General features: G+C 36.3%; 2 protein-coding genes across 6 annotated transcripts in view; one reads left to right on the top strand and one right to left on the bottom strand.

Annotated features, from left to right (window-relative positions):
• Positions 1-21,626, bottom strand: part of LOC124167783 (calpain-5-like) — a 59,969-nt gene that overhangs the window by 20,045 nt on the left and 18,298 nt on the right. For all 3 annotated transcript variants that reach the window (XM_046545802.1, XM_046545801.1, XM_046545799.1), the window contains exons 6-7: positions 2,204-2,334; positions 1-72 (exon numbers count right to left, since the gene is read on the bottom strand). In XM_046545802.1, coding sequence (XP_046401758.1) covers positions 1-72; positions 2,204-2,334 — 203 coding nt within the window. The remainder of the gene's footprint in view (positions 73-2,203; positions 2,335-21,626) is intronic.
• Positions 3,999-20,704, top strand: LOC124167784. 3 transcript variants are annotated; one of them, XM_046545805.1, is made up of 6 exons: positions 3,999-4,071; positions 4,551-5,192; positions 9,592-9,872; positions 12,209-12,537; positions 14,666-14,885; positions 18,320-20,704. In XM_046545805.1, the coding sequence occupies exons 2-6, from the start codon at positions 4,867-4,869 to the stop codon at positions 18,997-18,999; spliced, it is 1,836 nt and encodes a 611-aa protein (XP_046401761.1). In that variant the 5' UTR covers positions 3,999-4,071; positions 4,551-4,866; the 3' UTR covers positions 19,000-20,704. The 3 variants fall into 3 exon arrangements, with proteins under 3 accessions (XP_046401761.1, XP_046401760.1, XP_046401759.1); XM_046545804.1 differs by having other exon boundaries at positions 14,609-14,885; XM_046545803.1 differs by having other exon boundaries at positions 14,603-14,885.

Genomic DNA, 21,626 nt, shown 5'->3' with positions numbered 1-21,626 from the left:
TCCATTGAAGCCCCGCTAACATCCAATTCCACAGGATCTTTCAGACGAACCAGTGCAACTCTGTTCTTTCCCCTGAAAAGAGATATAAACTTTAGAATATGTTATTCGCTCTATCAACAATACAATTACTCTATTTATTACAGGAGTATTTTGTCAGGTAGATGATATTTTCTAACAAGCAAACTACCACAGTTGGCCAAGTCCTAATTCAGAATTGAGGCTAATCAACTGCAATGATTATTTGAAAGTCGACATCAATAAACTTATATGTTAAGCAGTTTTTTTTATAAATTAAGTCCATGATAAAACTTAAGTGGGATGATCCTTCTCTTTCCAAAGTAGTGATTGCCCTGTTCATTGGTTGGAAATAAACCAAAAATAAAAATGATGCCAGTAAAAGTTTCTTCATGAAAAAAACTAATTAGTTAAAGGTTTACATGTTTCTCTATCTTCCTGGAACAGATATTAATTCATCAGGTAAACTCCTATTACTTGGACTAATGTTGACAATTTATTGCCATAATGGCTTTGATATTGATCATTTAAAATGCCTTAATTACATTATTTACAGGCTGTGCTAGCAGGGATTTTTTTATTCAAACAAGATCGAGTGAGAGAATTAGAAAAAATCTTGAATCTTGAGCAAAATTCTAGCTCCAGATCCAAACTTTGTTAGTGATATTGTCGTGGCATAGACATTAAAGTGTAAGGCATATATTGGACTACACCAACTGCCATAAAAAATACAAGCAATAAAATTTTAAAAGGGTAAATAAAAATATGGATTATAATAAATACATGTAATTTCAAGGAAAAACAAAATAAAATGAAGGATTAGAAACGTAAGGTATGATTCTACTGAGATTATTTTCCTGTGAATAATGATAATTGGACCTGTAAGTGGAATGATGGAGGGAAAAATGGCTTGAATGGAAATCGCTGTATTACACTCCCAAAGACAATGTTAAGTCGAAACTGCCCAATTTAGCTCCACCGTTTATCGCAAACTATTGCTTGAAAAACAGGCTTCCAAGCACATGAAATGCAAAATAATCTTTTAAGTGCCTTACTTTGTACTTTTTACATTGTTCCTGGGTAAAAAACGAAGTTTATGTAGGGGGTCATTCCATTTCAAATTGCCCAATATGAATAAAATTAGTTGCTCCACATTTTTAATTATCCTGATTTTTTATCATTGGTTCCCTACAAATATACAATCACAAAACACCATTTGAAAAAAATTTACCAGCCATAATTTTTTTGGCAGCCATTTTTAAAAGGGCGGCTGGGCAAATTTTGAAGAAAAATGTTTGCATAAGTTTAATTTCGAAGCTATTTCATAAGATATCAGAATAATTTAAAAACCAGTGTGTTCATCATGAATAGAACTTTTGGAAAACCATTTTAAATAATTTCTATCATAAAAGACAGTCAGTCAAAATCTTTCCGCAAAAACTCGGGAAAAATTTGTCAATACTAACTTTTTAACACCATTAATTTTTATGAAGGAAACAAGACTCACTAATAAAATGTTATTTCTGATTTGAATACTCAAAAAACTACTTGCAGTAAGTTTTAGCACCGAGAATGCACTCTATTTTTTTCTAGAGCTTGTCAAACAATGCAGAAAGCTTTTTAGCGTCGATTTTCGCAGGTCAATATCTAAAAAGGGACTGAATGTAAACAAGTGAAAATTTTACAGAATGTTCTTTATACACATATAAAAATCTCAAAAAAAATTATGACTGAGACTCTACTACATTTTGAGTCGTGGAGCAGTGAATTTCAATAAAAATGCAACCACTTTACACACTACTGAAGTACAAACAAAGCCTTGTGCTGCCGCCATCTGTTGTAACCATTTTGTACTGCAGCTTACTCCAGAAAGTGCGTAGTGGTTACAACAGATGGCAGTCACGATGCAGACCATACAAAATATTTCAATTTTTAAATAAATTTTCATAATAAATGTAATTTTAATGGTTAAAACAAAACTTATTGTTTTAGTAATTACATAATCAAGCCACTGTGTGCTAACTTGCACTGAACGAGGCTTTGTTTGCATTGCAAAAGCACGTAAAGTGGTTGCATTTTTATTGAAATTCACTGCTCCACCACAACTACTGCTCCATTGAAAAAATTAAATAAATAATCAAAATTTAAACCAAAAATTCAGGGGTAAAATAACAGTACAATGTCTCACTTAAGCAAGGTGCTCAGTTTGGTGTCATTTAGGGAAATCCTTTTTGATTCGGTGACAATATACATCCTGCCTTGCACCAAACCAACTTCTGAACGGGCACCTTCATCTTCACCATCATCATCTTTGTCCACCTGAAATAAAAAATCCATTCAAACGCTTACACACTTCTAATTTGAATCTAAATATAAATGGGAAACTAAATTGGTCAAAAACTTTATTCCTCTGAGACTGCTTTACACTACTATTAAATACCAACAGCATCTCTAGGTGACCATAGATTGAAATTTTGGAATTCCCTGACATTTTCCATGATTTTCGTTAAAATTCCCTCACAAAATCTCTCTCTGAAAAGAAATAATCTACAGTCATTTTAACATTACTGATTAAAGGGTACCTTAAGGTATTAATATTAGTATTAGAGGTAATTACCTCTAATACTAATATTAATAATAATCATAACAACAGAATATATACAAATATTTTTCTTAGTTTAAAACACAGGAGCAACGAATGGTTCACTGTTGATGGGTAATAGGGTAGTTTCCTTAATCAAAGAAAACGAAAGGCATTGATTGTGATTCATTACCCACCATTAGTGTATTCAAAATATACAAATTATGAATTTGGTTTTAGTATTCCCAATTTAGACGAATGTTAATGGTCAATTTTAACCTCATTTGAAAAAGGCCAGATTGGCGCCCATGCGATTCCACTCCATGTGACGTCACAGGGACCTAGTTTCTGTACGAGTAGATAGGAGTTTTACATCGTCTGAGATTACTAATGCAAGCATGAGGCACAGAGCTCAGGGAAACATCCCTTAAAAATCACTTATTAAAATATCCTATGGTCGGAAAGTTTCCTTCGTTTGATAGGGTATTAATAATCCTTATTTAAGCCAAGCGCTACCAGCCAGCAAGGTACTCAGCTACCCGCTAGCATCCTGCGTCCTATCAGCGCTCAGAGCCTCGCCCCAAGGTCACCTCACACGGAGGTAGCGGGAACTAGAATGACGTCACACGGGCTTTCCCCAGCATTCATACTTAGTAGTCGCATTTTAGCGCACTGGAAAATTTTCACTTTTCATTTAATCACGAAAAATAGATATTGTCATTTAAAAATCTAAAAGTGTGAAATGCGTACACCAGGAGTAATAATCTTTCCATTTAGGTAATAAAAAATAATAGGAAGCCACCCTATTCCACTACGGATACATATTTGTAAATCTTGGATAATGAAATATTATTTATTTGTTTGTTTACTAATTATAAATTCAGTAATCTCATCAACAACTTCTCTAATAGGATAACATCTTTCTCCAATACGATGCTACAGAGCATGTAAGACATAATTGACCCACATCTACACGGAAGCTCTGTTTTTTCATTGAATTCATTATTTCAATTATTTGAAAGGGTAAAATAGCTTGAATAGCGAAGATTATATATTTCCTTTTAGGAATTTTCATTCTTCTTTCCTGTATTTTTCAACTAGAATAAACACAAAAAAGTAAAATTTCTGAACAATGAAATGCCCATATTCATAGATGAATGGTTTTGTTAATACAATTCACTATAAAATATGCCTTGTTTAAACAAAGCAACTTCATTAAACCAAGAATGGATAAACAAATGTTATGAAAACCACAGCTAGGGCTGTATCATGCTTTAAAAAAAAAAGAATAAGAGATGGGAGAGGAAAGGAGGTGAAAAGGAAAAAGGCCTATATTTTCTTATCTTGAGCTCTGTCAATAGAGAAGATAAGCCAAAGATAAGTTACATATCAGCAGAATGAGGAAAAAGAGAAAGAACTGATAAAGTGGTATCCTATCACTTCCCTAAACTGAACACCTAAAAAAGCTTTATCAGGTAAGCTTAAATTGTTTTTAACATAAAGCCTAGTTTTAGTTCCAGGTCATTCTCTAAGACTAGATGAAAGCATAACAAAAGGTTTTCCTTGCATTAGAAAGAATCCACAGCTATGAATCACAGTTTATGCAAGTTATGAGTTATGATGCATTAGTATTTGACATCTCAAGCAAGTATCTCCTCATTTATCTTTGTATGAAGGATTATACACACTCAGTCAGCATTAATTTTAATACTCTAATTCATGAATATTGTTTGATTTTTAAATTAACTGTTCATTAGTTTGACTCCTCATAAACACCAAGTGAAAAATACATTTTAATTAAAAGTACACATATTTTCATAAAAACATGCTACACATAAACACTGACAAAATATTTCCTACTTATTCCATAGTTTGGCAAATAACCTATCTTTTGATTGAATGACGATGAAATTTTTTGTGTTTAAGTCAGTAACTTTACTATTTTTTTCCAAAGGTACAACAATTAATTTTCCTGAGAAGAAAAAATTGGGGGATAAAGAATGTGTCACACCACATCAGTCTAGACTGAAAAAATTATTAGAGAATACACTTGAAATCTGGAAAAGAAGAAAGACGACTTTCAAAGAAGTATTAAATTTCATAGGATCTCAAATCCTATACTCGAACACTCCAAGAAAGCAAGAAGAATATGAATAGTGAGAAAACAAATGGATTAAAACAAAGAAAACAACATATATATCTAAGGCTGAAACCAGAAAGGGATGCTTTGCACAAAGGCCGTCAATAGGTAGTGAGCAGCAATATTCAAGATGACGCATACAGCCATTCCTCACACAGTTTTGATGGTGCCTCTTCGGCCCACTCACAGAATAATCGTTCACTTTATTCTACCTCCCTTCATGCACCTCGTAATTTTCTCATTCGAGTTGGCTACCAGCATTACTTTCTGCTGGTGTCTCCTAGCACGTGCCAACTTTCCCATCTTAATGGGTATCACAACGTCCCTCATTTTCCTGCCAGCAATTGTCACAGCAGTGACCACCATCACACGTGGATCAAAGGAGAATGGATTAGCAAGAAAGGTGGCTATTGCCATCATACTATCCTTCGCATTTCCAATCTGGACAGTTTACAGGTAAAGTAAAAAGCAATAACTCAAGCCCTGGTAACTCAATGCATACAAAGTCAAATGATTTTTTTAAAGCACATGCTTTCCTTTTGTGCTAATGTCTTTGTAACTGCTTGCTTGACTGCCTCTTACATCTCCTCTTATTAATGCAGTATTTTACATAACATTTGTCGCTATTGAGTGACATAGTTGGGGAAGCATCCTAGTTTATCAGATTTGAACAAAAAAACTTTAAGAATCAACATACGGAAGAGTATTTCAACCTTCACGATTGGAAAACAAGAGTGAAATAAATTAGTAGCAAGTGTTTCATAGCAGTACTTCAAACTGTATATTTATTGATTTTATTCTTCATAATGTTTGAATGTGGCAAAGTAATGTCATGCATACAAGAGTTGCCAGGAACTAAAATTGAAGAAAATATTTATGATCGCTGATTGCATGGGGTTATGGCTAAAGAATAACTCCACAGCTTGACCGGCTAGACCACGAATGTTATTAAGGAGGATCCTCAAATCAGCCTCTAAATGTGATATCACTCACCGCCCATTAAAATGGGTTTACAAAACTCGCCACCCGCGTTGCTGAGGGACAAAGTGATCTGCGTTTCGCAGGGAAATAAGACATAATTATATAGGGGTATCAACCAAAATTTATGTACAAGTGATATGATCTATCAAATTCACAACTTATCAATGCTATTCCTTGCAACTGCAAACACTATACTGAAAAATATTGCAAAAAAGTGGATTGTAATGCACAAAATTCACTAATTCTTGGTCAAACTTGTGGCATTCCATTATAGGTTTTTCCTGAATGTACACAATTACTTATACCACTTTTAAAAAAAGTAAAAAAAAACTTTTTTTTACTTAAAGAGTGGTATAAGTAATTGTGTACATCCAGGAAAAACTGATTGCAATGCACTTTTCACCACGCCACAGACATTTTTAAAAACCAATTAAAATGCAACCAATTAAAGTGGCAAAATAGCTAGACATTGACAGGTGTCGCTTTGGTCACCCAGCTCTAGCATTGCTAAAGAATCAGTGCAAGTGTGCAGCGGCAATGTCATTTCCACTGTACCGGGCTATATATCCTTTCAATCAGGGGCAAACTGGCCAGGGTGGATGGGTGGGAATCTCTGCCTGGGCCCCTGGCACTGCGTTACTCTAATGCCAAAGGCCTCAGACGACCTCAGGGAGTCCTGGGCTCCTTCAACATCTTCTGTTTCCCTTGGGTTCTACAAGTACGTGAACTGTAAAATTAAAGAACATACGAGACCCCTGCAATGGTTGCAACCAGACTATCTTTCTTCTTGAACTCACATATACCCTATCATTGTAATTAAGAAGAAACATTAAGGATAGGGGCCCCATTACATTCAGTTTTCACATTTTGTTTGCTTTGATTTTTTTTAATCATAAAACTTGCTCACCTAAATGTGTCTTCTCACTTTTTTAGGAGGGAGGATTTGCCTAAACAGTAAAACTTGCTTTAAATGAATTTCAGAGGACCACTGTTCTATTTGGTTGCAAACAAGATTTCCTTACATGCATAATAAAGGATTTTGCTACATACACCATATAATTGATGGCTAATATTCCATAAGTCGTCTTTATTCAAGCAACGGTTCTGTAACAATGTCCAAAGGGACCAAAGAATAGTCCGTAATAGCAGGGATTTCGTACTGGTTACATGCAGGGAAATTAGCATTGGCTACCATAGGAAAGCCCTAGGGACCTGGAACTCACCTCGTTATAGGCTGGATTTTGTTATATGCATAATCGTAACAAGCGGGTTATACTGTATTTGATTTTGTGGACCCTGTTTGACAATGTTGTCACTAACACCTTAGAGTAATCAGTCCACCCTGGCCTCCAAACCTTACACCCTCCATTGTTGATCTCAGTACAAAATTCTCATTCCCACCCATGATTTATGTCTAAGTAGATTATGGTTAGCTTTGTATTTAACTCAAAGGTAGTCTTGAAGTCAAAGTGACACACAACAACATGCATATCACTCATACTTCCATTTTCTGTTGATTCAGTACAGTACATATTGATGATTTTCCCAAAACAGAAATTAATACAGTACTCTCCTTAATACGAACAGCGTTATTACGAAGCAAATCGTTGGTCCCGACGAAAAGGCCTATCCCAGCTATAGTAAAATAATCGTTTATGTGAAATTTTCGTTTTTACGAAATTACGAACCTCAGTCTCGGCTCCGGCTGTTATAAAATGAACTTTATGACGAAGTTCCACCCATAAGCAACGGCATTTAGGTGGATATTCACTACGCTAAGTTATAATAATCGCGCCGCGTTTAAGTTCTTCTCGTGAACTGTGCCCAAGCGGGTCAATTATGGTTCTTTCTTCAGTGTACACGCAACATCATATAATAAGTTTCATTCCTGTGGAGCCATGGTGACCCACTCGTAACCGCTCGTAAATTGGACGTACAGTTAGTCCTCTTCCTACGCACATTCGATTTACGAATTTGCAGCATTCAAAATTTTCAAATTTCGAATTTGGCGCCTTTCGATTTGGCCTATACTTCGCGGTTTGGCTTGGCGTAGAGGAACTCTCACTTTGGGCACAATCTGAACAAAGTATGATTGAATTCGTTGTGAATTTAGGAACTGTTCAGCGTTTCGCCCATTCATCCTTACCGCGAGGAATGATTTGTTTCGGCTCCGGCTGCGTCGCACGCCCAACTAGATCAGGTCGTAATATCGTGAGCTAAAGCACGATTGTGATGCAGCGTTGCATTTTGTAGGATAACCGTACTTCTCAATGCAACTCCATACAGTCCGGCCGGCGAGAGTCGCCCGATGACGGCACAATAGGAGGGGCGGATAACCCTACGCCAGCACGGTTTACAGCCAATCGCGGTCCTTCAAACGCACCCTCGCCTTGTCTCTTAACGTTGTCAACTGCAAAAGGCGCATCGAAATATGGCTGATCCGCAAAAGAATCCTTTCTTGTAATCACCAAAACAAGTGATTCTTCCTCTGGGTCCTTCACGCGCGGCGTCCCTTCCGTATCCTTTCTTCGCAGAACCCTTTGTAGGCGTCTCCCTTTCTTAGCTGGCAACCTTGCCCCCTACCCCGACCTAGACCATTCTGTGTGTCACCGGACAACTCTCGGCGGCCGTACTGTAGGTTTATCAACTTAGGAACGAGGTCTTGGAACGCATCCAGTTCGTATATCGGACTTACTGTATTCGGGAAGATATCAACCCTCGATTGCGTCGTACCGCATTCTTCTGAGAAAATGGAACGAATTTCCCTGTTTAAACATATTTCCGCGTAATTTAATGGTGTTTATTTAATACTGTTTTCCCGATGATTCCTAAAAGAAACGCTGATACGAACTTCGTTATTACGAACCTCCGGTTTTTCGGTCCCGCGAACTTCGTAATAAAGAGGGTCTACTTTAGTCACGCTAGGTAAAATATTTTTAAGTGAGGGTTTTCATTCTTATGAGAGAATAGAAGATCAAGCATTCCTTGAGTATGCAATAATAAAGTTGATTTAAATATGATCTAATTAACAATGCTTAACACTGTTATTTTGGAAAATCTAGTAAGTACTCTTTCTTTAGAAATTCCGAATCAAAGGAAATTATTGAGGTTATTTTTAGACAGCTAGTTAGCCTCAACTGTATGCATCATGTAAAAGCTAATCCTAAGTTGTGCTCATAGCTAATATTTTCATGATCACCATACAAGAAAGGGTAATGAAATCCAGGAATATCTGGTCAGAACCAAATCACAAAAAACTGGTGCTATAGGAAAGGGGATTATTTTTTGAAAAGCTTCACAGTTCAAACATACAAAAAGTATGAGATGATGTAACTCCAAACCAAAAGATTAATAGCAAGAGATATTGAAGAATTCACAAAAGAATATTTGGATTCAGGAAGACAATATTAAGTTATCTCGGTCTCAAAGACAATCACAATACCTCCTACAAGATAGTAGGACATTATAATATTGTGATAATTATGAATCACAATTAAGTTTTTAAAGTACTTAAAATTATGAGTACTATATCATTTGCAATTACAAATTACTTGTCTTCATTTGAATCCTGATCATATGGTAAAATAAATTATATTATTATTATTATTAACCCATAAGTGCATAGCATCCGATATATCAGACGTGTGCCAGTCTAACATAAATACTTCTCTAGTCGATAAATTCAATGAGTCAACTAAAATATTAGCGGTGGAATGAAGACAGACATCCATTTGAACTTAATACAGTATTAAAATGTAGCGCAAGGCAACTGGAGCCCATAACAAAATAAAATACACACGTCCGATACATCGGACGCTATGCACTAATGGGTTAATTATCATGTACACCTTATATTTTTTGGTTAACTTTTCAGACTTACTGTAAGACTATTCTGGGCTATTGACGCATTGCTTATTCTCCACCGACAAGGAGGAACAATAGATGACAATGGTAAAAGTGACTTAGCCAATGCTACACACAAATGGGGACCTAGAGGAAAAGAAGTGGAGGAAGCACTTGACTACTCCATTGAACCCTCATCTGCTGAGCTCTACCTCTTCTTACGGGCATTTTTATTTTCTCTACCTAATGCATTCCTCAATTCTGCCATCATTATGGCTGGATGGTATGACGTAGACTTTGCATTTGAAACATGTAAGTATGTCAAGACTAATGAAACCAAAGCTCCAAAAAATATAAATACAAAAAATGGACAAAATGAGATAGAAGTGATGGTCAGATTACTGTACATATTCCTACTTGAAGGCCTCAGTTTGAATTCCTGACAGTGTTGACAAATTGTTTTGAAAAATGAGCGGAAATAAGAATGCATGAAATTTCAACAGAAAACACTTATTTTCTTAAAGTTGTGAATGCAATGACATTAATTTTGCTTGCTCTCAATAGCATACCATACAAAGTGCATATAAATATTAAATAATAACTTTTAGTGCTCATGTCATTAATAAATTAAAATTTTATTACAAGAATGTGGGAAATCCTGCAAAAATAAGGGAGGGTTGGCAACCTTGACTATATCATTGACTCCATGAGTTTTTGGGAAACTTTTGGCAACCACAGTTACACTACCCCTCCAAAGGTTATTACGTAAATCCTGATCGGTGTTTATAGACTGAAACCTCTCCTATACGGACACTTATGGTCCTCAAAAATGTGTTCATGAGTGTGTGAGGTGATTGTAAGTGGGAGGTGGGAAATGTGAGAGGTGTCTGTAAGTCGGAGGTGACAAAGAGAAAACCTCAATTTTACTCTTATATTACCTCACAAGTATTATAGTTTAGGCATTTGAGCCAGCCGAATGAAATCCTTTTATTTAAAACACTCAATTTTTGAGAGATCGATCAGAAAGCCCATGGCGACAGTGTCCGTAAAAGAGCAAAATTGTGCCTATAATGTGCCTGTGTCTGTAATTGGGAGAGAACGTGTACAAGAGGATCTACACATCTTTATACAAGTGCATATCCTTTTGCTGGATAATTGAATACTGTCCATAAGTCACAGGTGTCCACGAACAGAGGTTTCACTGTATAATAATAACAAAATAAAAATCATCATACATTGTGATGATAACTGTGAAAGTGCCCATTCTCATTTGAAAGGTCTGTTGAACCAAAATGTTTTAGAGAAATGGTCAAAAAAAGGTATGCCAGAGAGAAAGTGGGTGGCTTACTGAGGGTCTGGTTGTCATAACCTCACACCTGGCTAGTAGAAGGTCAGATAATCAATGTCCAACAATAGTAATTTTACAATTTATAAAGTTATTTTCCTCCACCAGTTTCAGCATATTTCACATTCATTATCAAGAGCCTTCTGAGTGACGAGAAGCTAGCGTGATTGACCAAGCCATGTACAGGATTCGCCAATGAAACATGATGATTACACGAAGTAATTGGTTCTCGAAAAAAACTTTTCAAATATTTTTTAACTAATAAACTGAACGTACAAAAACAGTCATTTTCAATACCATTGAGAAAAATTATTTTCTGTATACTTTGTCTAGTAAATGTCCGCCATCACAGCTAAGGCATTCTTGCAGCCTGACCTGGAAATTTTGCAAAATCTCTCATAGCATGTTGACAGGTATTGCTGCTATCGTACTGTCATATCGTCTGCAAGTCTTTGTTAGAGAGGTTGGATTGTTCTGGGTGGATCGGTTTGATGAGCCTTCGTTTTTATGTACCCTTCCACCCTTTTGAGAAAATGCTTTGCATGTGAAGCCGCAATGTTCTCTTGTCCAACGATCCATGGCAACTGAAATGGCAGACTGTGCAGTAGGTAAGGCATCAGTAGTTTTCCCCCACTACTTCCCAACTCTGTCTCAAGGCCACCTACAATCATCCGGTTTCACTGGCAGATTCTGTAGTTACGAAAGGTAGACAGGACAATATGTTGTAAGAGAAGGAGTTGGTAGGTCATTTAAGACAAAGGGGACTGGTCAGGGTCATCGAAAAAGGTCTTATGTGGGGAAAGGATTCAAGCAGCCAGAAAAGGCAAGCACGTTGGCACCACCTCATTTACAAGATTTCTACCATACATCTTTGAAAATGCCCCAATTCAAACATTTTCAATTAATTCCAGTTTGGTACCACTGGCATATACATGTAGAATATAAAGGTTAAAATCAGATGAATGACCACAAGTGTATAAAGGTTTGGTGGACATGGACTTGTTGTGACAGTATAGAAAAGGTTTCTTATGTTACTCCATTCTCAAATAGTATTTCCTCTCAATTTGTCCAACATTAACGCATTTCCACTCAGTGTTGTTACATTTTAGAATATAAACTCAATTTTCTTCTTTATCATTGAAACGAATCTTAAGATTAAAAAATCAATTTACTAGAGGTTACTGGATTGAACTTGTCAACAACCGATCTTATCAATGAGCATGTCATTGGCAATGAAAATGTCGAGAAGAAAAAGGTTTTTCTCCAGAAATAACAAATAATTATAGACGGTATTCACTTCCAGATAGAGTGGAAGCAGCAAATGCCATCTTTTCGCTGATATACCTATCTATGACAGCAGCTTATTACCAGCATTTCCAAAGCCAATATCTTCAAGGCCGAGAATTCCCATGGAGAGGAAAACTGAAGAGGGAAACGGTTTGGAAAAAGAAAAAAAGTATGGAAAAACATTCAGGAGATGAAGAAAAAGGCCAGAAAAATGTTGCAGATATGGGAGAAGAACAAGTCAAAAAAATTTATGCAGACATGGATTCAGAACAAGAAATTGAAGGATCACAAAAAGATTCTTTATCCAAGGATGTGGAAGGAAGTAGTCGAACAGATGACGAAAAGGTAATGGGGATATCTCGCAAAAACATTGCTTTTAAGTTGAAAGCAATGATACAGCATTGATTATTTTACTCATTAATCCTAGTTTATCTACAACATTTTACACCAGGGATAGATCAGTTTGGTTCATAAGTTATAGAGCTTATAACCGGAATTGGAACTGACAAAAAGAATAAGTAACAAAATATGTATTCTGAAAACCGATAAGAAAACTTTTCTAGAAGATATTTTATACTCTTTGATACCTAACACTTATTTGCGGTAATAATTGCTGTGAAATTGAATTTCCTGTTCATAGCAATGTTTGCAGTGAATCAGAGCTTTGGGGGCACTCTACCTTTGGCTTAGAAGTTGACTAGTTGGGATTCTAAGATTCTCATTCTGCTGGTGTACATTGCCCGAAAAACATTTTGATGCAAAAAAGACAAGATTATCACACAATTTTCGTACATTTCCCCATAAAGATTAAAAAATTCCACAGCATGCACCATTACATCATTTGAAGGGGATCGGGTAGTTTCCACCAATACCGTATTTATCTGAACATAGAAGGCCCTAGGTAAAAGTAAAGGGGGGACTACAAGGCGTGTTTTTAAAGTAAGTACAGTTTTGGCATAAAAAAAAACAAGAAAATTTTTTCCAAAAATAATTCATTCACTTGAAAGGCCATACTTTACTCTACTTTTCTACATAATTCCTATTACTATTGAGGCATTTATCGTATCTTGGGACCAGCTTTTGTATGCCATCGTCAAAGAAGCTTGCCGCCTGATTAGACAACCACTGCTTCATATTCAGAGGGGGACTATATTTGGAGGAATTCGCTAATTACCACTAGTATCCTCTTCGTAAAACGGAAGCGATCGCGCCCTAGTTGCATTCATGGGAGCACCGTGTTCCTGTTTTCAACCCTCACAAATACAGATCCTGCAGCAGTTGCAACCCCGGCAACTTGTGCAAGACACGACTACGTGGCGTAGTGCCTGACAGTGTAATTTCTGACATCGACCAGTGGTTTTGAAGCATTCGTGCGAACCACTTTTCTGTATCCATGATCACACAGCCACAGATGTGTGGTTTTCGAAACCAGGTCTTACATAGAGCATTAATAATATGAGTACAACCATATGATCGCCACTAAAAAGATCGCGAACTGGCAAAGAAAGCTCTCAATGAGTCCAGGAAGCACACTCAAATAACAGATTAACAGCATAATTAATAATATATTGTTTTTTTACATAAATTATGAATATTACAAGACATTAAAGTGAAAATTTGTGTTATCCATGTTTTCCGATAATTTGTGCTGTCTCTCCCCATCGTTAGCCTGGAGTGTGCTGTATTTCTTGCCTCTACATAGACATCATCATTCCTGTAGTACATTTTTGATGCTGCTAGTTTTAACCCTAAACCAGTGACGTGCAATTCTTGTTACACTACCAGTGACGTGTGGTCTGGGAGACTGCAATAAATCAAAAATTCATAAAATACTGCTACGCCATTTTTATTGTTTTGTTTAATTTTTCTTTGATTGCTTAACTATTTTAAAACTTATATTAAAAATTTTATACTCCCAATACGAACCAAATTGTCATAAAAAATTGTGATTTGAAGCAGGATCAAAAAACTGATGCCAAAAACACTTGAGTTATAATTATTATATTTATGTATCAATATTTCGCCAGATTCAAAAAAGGCCTTAAATGTTAAAGTTGGAAGGCTAAGTAGTAAGTAGCCATGAAATTTATCCCGCTTATTCCTTTTCTTGATGCATTCTTAGTAAGTGACGTGCGGTCTCACAGACCGCTAATCGAGTTCAATTGCAAATTTACAGAAATTAATAAAAGGAACGTTAAATTTTAAGAGTGGGATGTCCTTGTTATGCAAAAATATGAAGCTAACGAGAGTTATAGAAATTTTGAAATCTTAATTTTGAAAATATTCATAATTTTAGAAACTCAGCGGTCTCTCAGACTGCACGTCACCGGTTAAGGGTTAAAACAAACACCATCCATGTGCACTACCGACGTTGATTTTTAGAATAGATTTCCTCAATTATTGATGTAAGATTCAGGAGAAAGAGGGAAAGCAGAATCAGTCATCCCCTACCAGCTCTCGTACGTCTTTGGAGGTGATCCTGAGGCATCCCCCAGTCCTGCCCGAGCTGGGAGTGGCTGGAACATATCGAGGGTTCACTCGTCCAGTGCCCAATGAACCAGCACCCCCTCCACCCACAACACGACCTCCCCGCGTCCCTGGTGGCTTCAGAGACATTTTCTGTGATTCAGTGAGCACTAATGCCAATTCAGTCCGCTTATCCAGCGCACCAAGCACGCGCAGCACATTACTAGGTGAGTACACAGAGATAACATAGCTGAATGGTAACAAAGAAATAAAGTATTAGGCATCTTATTCACAATATTGGAAGCCAGAATGTATAATATTAAAATAGTTCAATCATAATAATTTTGTGGTACATTTTTGATGCTGTTAGTTTCAAAACAAACACCATCCATGTCCACTAGCGACGTTGATTAAAATAATTCATAGTGTCTAGCGATATCTGGTGGAAACGTTTTATATCCATGAGAATAAAATACAGTGCAACCTCGATATAACGACACCCCACGGTACACTAATAAACACTCGCTATAGCGAATTGTCGCTTTACCGGAGGTGGAGCAAATAATAGCCAATATACCTGTTGCGAACAGATATACAGGAACAGGAGTGGTGCGGCGACAGATAAACATCTATCCGATAAACGTAAGCATAAATCCAGACGAAAGGCGATGTTTTTTTGCATCACTAAATTTCCTTACTCAAATAACGACTAACTATTCAAACAATTTATAAGCGCCGCACTGAATAAAAATCGTGCAAAGCATTGTTTCGTCAATCATTATATTTATCGAACGACAGTTTACAACATAAATTTGAGACAGAGCACTCCATTAACTTCATTTCTAACAAATCGCTAGCAATTACAGAGGTTAAGGAGTCTTGATGAAAGTCTTCCGGCGGTGAAACCCTCGCTATGGCGAGAGCCAACACCGAAAGGGTCTCGTAAAAACGAATTTTTTAACACGCTTATTATAGGGTCAATTGACGGTGCATCGGCTATCTCTCGTAATAGCGGGGGTGTCGCTATAGCCCGTACTCGCTTTAACGAGGTTCCACTGTAAAATGGTAAACTTCCACATAATTTTATTTACAAAGTACCGACCCGGTTTCGACACGTAGTGTCATTATCAATTACCTTGATAATGACATGTGTCATTACCAGAGTACTTTGTAAATAAAATTGTGTGGAAGTTTACCATTTTATTTTATTCCCGTTGATTTTTAGAATAAATTTACTCAATTATTGATGCAAGATTCAGGAATCCAGAATGTATAATATTAAAATAGTTCAGTCATAATAATTTTCTAGAAAATAGTTTTGATCTTGAATTAAATAAAGATTTGTACATAACTGAATGGTAACAAAGAAATAAAGTATTACGCATCTTATTCACAATATTGGAAGCCAAAATGTATAATATTAAAATAGTGCAGTCATAACAATTTTCTAGAAAATAGTTTTGACCTTTAATCAAATAAAGATTTGTACTGACAGAAAAAAATCAATGGCGGTTGTATCCTGAGGTATTTCATGTGGCGTATCAGTACTTAATTTTGGCCGGGACGACATTCCGGCATCTCTCAGGGAAAATTGGGTTATGTCGAAAAATTTCATCTTTTTTTTCTACCAGGTAAAACATGATTCCTTATTGTAAATTTCGTTAAAAGTTCGAAAACATAGTAAGTTTTTTGGGGGAGGGGGATTATATTTGAAAATTGTGTGGATCATATACCATTACTGCACTCATCTCAAAAATTACAAAAATTGCACTTGACGCCTTGACTTCTAGGATCCTCATATGGAATGGTGAATTAAACTTTGGAAAAGACACTGAAGCAGCTAAGAAACCACTAAACTCAATTTCAATGCAGTATCCGTGAAAGCATGCTGTTAGTTCTTCAGAATGATAGATGGTGTCCAGTATGCATTACATTTTATTCATACAGGCCCCACAGCCATTGAGCTAAATTTTTCGACCCACCTCGCACTTCGAGGACTTTATTTATGGGGTGTCCTAAGGCTTCACCTAGGAGGTAAACCTGGGACCAATAGATCAGCAGCTGAGCGACTATCCTACCCACTAGGCTACCGCACTCCCCATCAACTTCTCTATGACAGAGTTAAAGGAGAAGATTTCTCACAGCATACAGCTAAAAATTAATTAAAGAATTGAGACAGAAAATAGGGGTCTCTAATTCTATCAAATTCTATCATAATCAATAATAATGATCTTAAGTTCTTGGAGTTTAGACCAAATAATAGGGTGGTTTCCTATTATTTTTTTATTGCCTAAATGGAAAGATACTATACATTTCACGATCTTAGATTTTAAAATCACAATATCTATTTTTCGCAATTAAACGAAAAGTGAAAATTTTCAAGCGCGTGAAAATGCGACGGCTAAGCAGGAATGCTGGGAAAACTCCGTGTGACGTATTTCTGGTTCCAGCTGTCGCCCTGTGAGGTGACCTTGGGGCGAGGCTTTGAGCACTGATACGATAAATGGCTGCCAGCAGGTAGCAGAGTACCTTGCTAGCAGGTAGCGCTTGGCTTAAATAAGGATTACTGTTACCCTATCAAACGAAGGAAACTTACCAAACTTAGGTAATTTTATGGGTGATTATTAAGAGATGTTTCCCTGAGCTCTGTGCATCATGCATGCATTAGTAATCTCAGACAATGTAAAACTCCCCTCTACTCCTGTAGAAACTAGGTCCCTGTGACATCACGTGGAGTGGAATCGCATGGGCGCCAATCTGGCCTTTTTCAAATGAGGTTAAAATTGACCATTGCCATTCGTCTAAACTGGGATTTGTAAAACCAAATAATTTGTACATTATGAATACACTAATGGTGGGAAAGGATTCACAATCAATGCATTTCGTTTTCTTTGATGAAGGAAACTAGCCTATCCAAAAGTGATTTGCCTACATTTCAGTTAATTTTAAACCATCCTCAGGGCTTATTTTCACAGGATTATTATTGATTATAAATAAACTTGGCCTAAACCCCAAGAACTTAAGACATTATATAATAAAGGTCAAGAAAAGACAAAAAACTCTAATAATCAATAATTTAAAAGAATTTTGGATGAGCCCAATATCAAACGCTATTATTTACATCTTCAATTTTTAATTATGGTAGTAGTAGAATTGAGCGTTAGGGTGTGTCGACGGCTAGGTACTTTAATTACGTCATTGTAAGAGACAGAAACAGCAGACTCAACTTCCGTTCCCATCCTTTCCACGCCCCCCACCCATCACCTACACAATCTATCCTATTCCTTCCCGAGTCATGAGTTTCTGTCTCTGCGAAGAGTCGGGTCGCTTTACACTCGCTTCCTGTGACTGTTTTCCATCCTCCCGTGGGAAACTGCAGAGCTGAGTGGAAGAAAAAGACAATGACTGAGGATGGGGAAGGGGGAGGAGGGGGGGTTAGCGGAGGGAGACGGACGTCGCGGAGTCAGACGTGTGACGGCGAATAATGTAAACTGGTGAATAAAATCATCCCTTCGGAGTCTATGAGTTTCCTTCCAAAAATCCCTGCCAATTGATCGACGACACCCCTTCGAGCATCGGGGGTCTTACATCATGATATATGCAAGATGAACTCATTGTGATTCATTAGCCATATAATTCAATGCTCGCATCATCCTTACAGGCTGGCAGCCATCTTTCAGATCCTTACGGCAGTCATTCCGAAGCAGCCCTCTACCTCACACTCCAGCCCAAGGGGTCTTCCCAGCTCTGCCAACGAGATCCAAACCCAAGAAGATAATCAAACTGTACAGCATGGAGCATGACGATGCCATCGGACTGTGTGTCTCATTCTCCCATTGGCTGCTTCTCCTCATCGCCAGGGCGGTTACCCTTGGGACAGCCTTCAATTACTTCCCAAAACCAACAGCGGGACTCTGCGGAGCACACATACTTGTGTTAGCCATATGGCTGGTCCGTCGGGAAGGTCCTCCTTACTTTTCGCCGTCCAAATTACTTTGTCGTTTCAGTCTGGCAGCCCTATCCGTGAGTGGTGTCCTGATTGAGTTGGGCTGCCTTATGTTCAGTCCAACGGTTCCCGTTTTGCATGAAATGTTAATCATTGCAGAGGACTTGGCGTTGGGTCTAGCGTGGACTTTGTCCGGTGTAGCTGACTCTTGGTGGCATTCCTTCACTTTTCACATGTGCATAGGCGGTCACCTGCTCTCAATTTCATGTTTGATAGTCTACCTGATAGCATTGAGACCATCAAGAACATTAATAACAAAGGAAAATGTGGACACAGAGAAAGAAATGTCTCCACTAATGCTACCCTCTGGCTCAATATGCCATACGCTCATGTAGGTATATCATTCAAGCAAGCATGAAATGCCAAAAGATTACACTGCAATGATAACCTATGGTTGCCAATGAACTAAATATCAATGGATTTTATTTTCCATTTGGAAAATATTGATTTCATTGGTGGAGAACACGGAAAGTTCAATTTCTGTCCAGTTCGATTCAAGTTGGGCTGAAAGTCACGAGTTTGGAATTAAGTTTGAGTTACAATGGTATGCTTTAACTTTATTGCTAAAACTACATCCACAAGTCTACTTTAACAATGGATTAAGTTCTCCACTCTCATCCAGGAAAAAAATATATCGAATTTTGTATTAAATTCAACAAAATAAAAACTACATGTTAAGATGACTCCAGAGCACGTTATTGTTTACCCATTGCTGACACAGACATGAGCATAGTTAACTATAGAAAACATGATTAATGATAGTGGCACAACCACAAGGATCAAGTTTATGCACAATCCTCCCTTCATTAGCCGAAATTTTTGGAGTTTGTTCTTAGCTCCTGGAGGTCAAAGTAAGCCTGATGACTTCTTACACTCGAGGTACATATAAACTTCAAAACACATTTATCCTCAAGTTTTCAGCTTCAGAGACAAGAATGTTTCAAATTGATGTCATTACCTTATTTTATCGATTTTTGAGCATGTATATGGATATTTTAATGAATATTTTTAAGGCCTTTTCAGGGATTTTTTTGCTTCTAAATGAGGACTCTACCTCCTTTTTGGGGCATTCCATTATATTACTTCAGCGCCAGCATTTTAAGATGTAAGATACTTACTAATATTGTATGTATAGTGTCGCAGTTTTTAAGTGAGAAGACAAAAATCACTTGTTTTTCTATGTCTGCACTCCACACAATAATGTCTGCCAATGAAAATGGAAGCAAATATACAAGTCCAATAAAGAATATGATTTCTATTGATCTTAAAGCAGCAACTAAATAATGCCTCAAGTACGGAACGATTAATCTTATTATTCTGGAAGTCCATTATATAACTGATCTACAACACAGAGCACAAGAAAAAATGTTTCATTAAATATTACCTATATCAATAACAATGCAGCAACTAAATTATATGGTGTAAGAGTAACAAACAATTAATATACTTCAGAAGTACATATGTAATGTTCTATTGGTGAAATTGTGGGCAAAAATACACATACCGCTAGAAATGTTACTCAATTATCAATCTCAAAGTATTGACTAAATTATTTTTCATGACACACAAAATAATTTTACATGTAAAATGATTACTAAAAATGTTAAAAAATCTAAAATTGACAGTAAATCAGTCACCTTGATAATGCCATTTAAAATGGCACTGCGAAAGAACATACGAAAATGTTAAAAGCATACTGGATGGTGCTATATCTTGTTTAAATGCTATAATGATTAAAGGCACGATTTTATAGGGGGACTCCGTATTAAAACAATATAAGTATTATTTTTTTTAATGAACTCACATGAATTGTTTTACTATGAAATTAAAATAAGAATATGTAATGCCCACTAACTTAAAAAAATTTTTATGGGTATTATGTTGATCGCACAGCAAAAGAAACTAAAATCTGCAATCAAAATTTTAGAATCTAGAGATAATCATGCATGAAAATTGTTCACGTAAACTAATAGATGGATAGTCATTTTTAATCGGCTCAAGATCCATTTCTGCCCTAGTAAAATAAAAATTACAATAAAATGTGAAACATAAGATGCATGTGATAAAATGTATAGTTTCATATAATTAATACAGTATTTCTTCGAATGTAGTCCTCCTCTGAATATAGTTTCCCCCCCCCCCCCCCTAATTTTGAGGCTTCAGTTTTGGGAGAAATTTGGAAAATGCTTTTGAATATAGTCCCCCCTTTACTTTTACCATGGAAATATTATGAAAAAAGGGGGGAATATATCAAGATATATACGGTATATTATAATTAATAATAATTTTCATACAAAAACAATATAATATAAGAAGTAGAAGTTGAAATAAACAAACTATGTACATGACTATATTATAATATGTATTAAAATCTGTGATTTTGTAAAAAATATTAATTATAACCTGTTTTAAGATTTATCAACCTTACATATACATGTATATACTTATCATATTTTTTATGCTTTAAAGGTGTAAGACTGCTAATTCACCAATAAAATACAAAAATTTAATAGGAAGTAGTTTATTTAACTTGCTTCCTAGCCCAAAGGGATGCTAAGGCTTTTATTGGTCAAGGGATTGAGATAATCTTGATCTCTTTTCCCCTTAGAGTTGACCTTTTACGCACAAGTTTGTGACTATTTTTTTATTCAACAGCTTAGTGAAAAATTATTGCTAAAGCTAGAAATTCTCCACATTTAAAAATGAATTTTGTTTGACAATTCATTTAAAGTTAAAGCTTTCACAAGGAACTATACCATTATTAATTATTTTAATCTCTCCAGTTAAAAATATTATGAAATGAACTTTGTAGAATCAATGGCTTAACCATTAACAATATAAAAATAACAAAACATCTCTTTTTTAAATATATATTTATAGAGCTAAACTTAAGGAATCAACTTTCAGTTATCACATAGCAATTAATGCGAAAACCTACTGATTTGCCATTCTACCACATCTA

The sequence above is a fragment of the Ischnura elegans genome, chromosome 11 (assembly GCF_921293095.1).
Source record: "Ischnura elegans chromosome 11, ioIscEleg1.1, whole genome shotgun sequence".
Classification (NCBI taxonomy): Eukaryota; Metazoa; Arthropoda; class Insecta; order Odonata; family Coenagrionidae; genus Ischnura; species Ischnura elegans.
The sequence above is the reverse complement of the archived record's forward strand: the minus strand, read 5'-3'. Positions and strand labels throughout refer to the sequence as shown.

Bases quoted from the DNA above. Each gene is read 5' to 3' on its own strand.
- LOC124167784 (XM_046545803.1), top strand. From the start codon at position 4,867: ATGACGCATACAGCCATTCCTCACACAGTTTTGATGGTGCCTCTTCGG. The intron at 12,538-14,602 runs GTAATGGGGATA...TATTGATGTAAG, and splicing joins GTCGAACAGATGACGAAAAG to ATTCAGGAGAAAGAGGGAAA. The intron at 14,886-18,319 runs GTGAGTACACAG...TCATCCTTACAG, and splicing joins CACGCGCAGCACATTACTAG to GCTGGCAGCCATCTTTCAGA.